This window comes from Carassius carassius, chromosome 27, assembly GCF_963082965.1.
Source record: "Carassius carassius chromosome 27, fCarCar2.1, whole genome shotgun sequence".
In the NCBI taxonomy this organism is placed as follows: domain Eukaryota; kingdom Metazoa; phylum Chordata; class Actinopteri; order Cypriniformes; family Cyprinidae; genus Carassius; species Carassius carassius.
In genome coordinates, this window is record NC_081781.1 from 7,218,776 (window position 1) to 7,221,953 (window position 3,178).

The 3,178-nt window shown below is 33.1% G+C and overlaps 1 protein-coding gene across 1 annotated transcript; it reads right to left on the minus strand.

Moving 5' to 3' along the window:
• Positions 1 to 314: 314 nt before the first annotated feature.
• LOC132107248 (C-C motif chemokine 4 homolog) lies at positions 315 to 1,149 on the minus strand. The gene is made up of 3 exons (XM_059513485.1): positions 969 to 1,149; positions 690 to 801; positions 315 to 603 (listed from the first exon to the last, which is right to left on the minus strand). The coding sequence occupies exons 1-3, from the start codon at positions 1,036 to 1,038 to the stop codon at positions 492 to 494; spliced, it is 294 nt and encodes a 97-aa protein (XP_059369468.1). The 5' UTR covers positions 1,039 to 1,149; the 3' UTR covers positions 315 to 491.
• Between the last annotated feature and the right edge of the window lie 2,029 nt (positions 1,150 to 3,178).

Consider the following 3,178-nt stretch of genomic DNA (forward strand, 5'->3'; position numbering starts at 1 on the left):
CACCCTCAGATTCCAGATATTCAAATAGTTTTATCTTTGCCAAATATTTTCTGATCCTAATAAACCATATATTAATGGAAAGCTTTCATATTATGTATAATATATATATATATATATATATATATATATATATATATATATATATATTACAATAGGGACTAGCAATTGTTATTTCAAGCAGTATTGGTATTCATGTTTCTAGTGCAATTGTTGATTATAAAAAAATTGGTTCTTTAAATTTCAATGTATTTTTGCATCATTTTTATTTATATATATTTTTTCGTTCAAAAAAGAGCAACATTGATGAAGTTCAGTGTCTTTCCATAATCTTTATTTTGCATATAGTAAAGTAAAAAAACAAACAAACAGATACACAGCCTTCTTAATTGATTAACAAATATACATATTATTACTTTTAAATAAAATCAGCTTAAAATCAGTTTGAAAATGGTTTAATTCAATACTTTGAAAAGTGAAGAGTCGTTCACATCTTATTCGCTGTCCATATCTTTCATGTTTCGAACATCCACCAAGTTCATCAGTCTCCGAACCCATTTCTCTGACGGGTTCGCGCAGATCTCTCTTGCAGCTTTTGTGATGAAACTGAAATTTCAAAGAGAAGATGGTTCATGATTTTACAGAACTAATTCAAAATTCATTTTAATTAAGACATTACAAAAAATACTTACATGATACCACTCCTGGGGCATTCAAGATGTGTAGTATGATAACTATCAACCTGCTTTAATGGGATTCTTATATTGGAAAATGAAAAGCAGCACTTGTTGGGACCTTGGCTGACTGCAGGAAAAAAAAAAAACAATTGTTTTAAAAACACTTAATATATATCAACATATGAATGAGATACATTTAAAAATCAAGAAAACACTTAACAAATATGCATTAAATTATTAATAGTCTATCATTTGTCTAAAACCAAAATTCAAGAAATAAAGAAAAATACGCACATTCACTCTGAGCCAGTGAGCAGAAAGCGAAGAGCACAAGACAGGCGATGAAGATGCAGTAGGATTTCATGTTTGGGTCTGTAGTCGGTCGCTTATTAGATCTTGATGTGCTCGTCGCTTTATCATTGGCTGATAGCCTCGCAGATGATCGCCTCACTGATGCAGTCCGCTTTATAAAGGGGTGAACTTGTACTTTCCACTCTACAGACCTATAGGGGTTCAGTCCGACAAGGAACAAGTGACATCACATGCACGGGGGAAAACCGTGATGTGGCCTGCAGAGGTAGTACTTCCTGTTGTACCCTTCCCCAATTCTGTGAATCTACTCTAAATCGCTGACACTGGTTACCAGAGAAATGTGGTCGATTTGAGTTTGCCATATTTTGTTTCTTACTTCTTTTCCATCCAAATTCCACAGAAAACATCTTTACATTTATTATGGACCCTCATAAGGACCCCCATGTACAAATGACTTGTCTTACATCAGCATTTTCATGTTGCATCTTCTCAAGAACATGCTCAAAGCTCTCAAGTGTAATGCAATGCAAGAAAAGTCCCTTTCTGCAAATGCACGGTGGAAAATGAGTCTGGGGCTCAATGCAGGAAATGGTGAGCTCTACTTATCGTTCAAGAAGGAAAAGTGGTTGAACTGAAAGTGTTTTTTGTGGTTAACAGATCTGCACACAGTGTGATCCGAATGCAGATAGTATCAGCAATTACTCACCGAGTTTATACCACATAAATAATGCCTTATCATGTTTCGTTATCATGTTAAAAATCAATTAAATCACAGACATATGAAAATGGCTACTTACTGAGTAACATTTATGATCTTTCTTTCCAGAAAATTCCTTGGTTATTAAATTGTTCCTTTCCTACCTTTTGTTTTTCCATTTACTCTATTTTGGGCTGCACGTGTCAGGTCATTGTTCCTCTGTATCCACTGGAGTGTCTGCCCATTACAGCACCTCCTCGGACACCACTGCACTTGTTTTTTAAGTGGACCTGTTTAAAACACACATGACTATGAAGTCAGATATTTCAACATCAGTACTTCCATTCTTAGGCTCAAACTTGCCTCTATAATAACCATTTTTCTGTGTCAAATCTAAGATCCTACTGTATATAATTAATGTGTTTCAAACATGACTGCCACCACAACAACATACACACCATTTTGTCAGTTTTGTAGGATATTTTGTTACTCATATTTAGTGATATGATTAATGCAACTTGTCTTGTGTCAGCATTATATTTAGAATCGTTACATCCTGTTCTTAGTGTTCTTGATGCTTACTGCATAAACTTTGGTTTTCATTTGTACTCTTGACTTCCTGCAAAGCCAGTGTTTACTCAAAGGTGCATGCTTCTTTTTTTATTTCTTTTTTTATTATTCTTCACAATAATAATAATTGAATCACCTTTATGTCGTTACCATTGATTTTAGTGTATTGACAAAAGGAGTTGAAACAATCTTCAAAATATCTTCTTTTGTGTTTCACAGAAAGTCATACAGTTTAGGAAGGACATGAGGGTGAGTAAATGATGGCAGTTTTATTTTTGGATGAACTATGCCTTTAAATTACTTTTGAAATCAAATCTCTGAAGAAAAGGACTCTAAATATATTATAAAAATATCAACACACCAAAGCCAAAACAAAATACAAATATTTCATATATTTCTGTATAGCAAATAGTTACCAGTTTCTAAATGGGCCAAGATGGATTTTCTGTAGTATTTAAACTCAACTTTAAAATGTAGTTTACAATTTATGGTTGCTTGTCTGACAATGTACTGTACATACAAAAAGATCAGGAAGCTATCTATTTATGTAGACAGATATATCAATAGATAGATAGATGAATATATATGAATATGAAGTTGAGGCTTCAGCTGTCTTTGACTCATGCACAGAGAGGAGTGGGTTTTTGCAAAAGTAAGATATGAAACCACAAAGCTCCAGATAGAACCACAGAGAGAGGTCAGGTTGATGAGAACATCATAATTTTCCCTTTCAACCCCACGTTAACTGGGTACTAAAATGCCAATCATTTCTCATCTTTATATAAATACAATGTATATAAATATTAGTATGTACATGTATTCAGATAAATAATAATATTTAAAACTTCTGCTACTAATATTATTGTTATGATTATTTCATCTACACACTGTAAAAAGTGATAACATGCATTAATGCTATGGCTAA

Bases quoted from the DNA above. Each gene is read 5' to 3' on its own strand.
- LOC132107248 (XM_059513485.1), bottom strand. From the start codon at position 1,038: ATGAAATCCTACTGCATCTTCATCGCCTGTCTTGTGCTCTTCGCTTTC. The intron at 802-968 runs GTGCGTATTTTT...TTTTTCCTGCAG, and splicing joins CTCACTGGCTCAGAGTGAAT to TCAGCCAAGGTCCCAACAAG. The intron at 604-689 runs GTAAGTATTTTT...TTGAAATTTCAG, and splicing joins TGCCCCAGGAGTGGTATCAT to TTTCATCACAAAAGCTGCAA.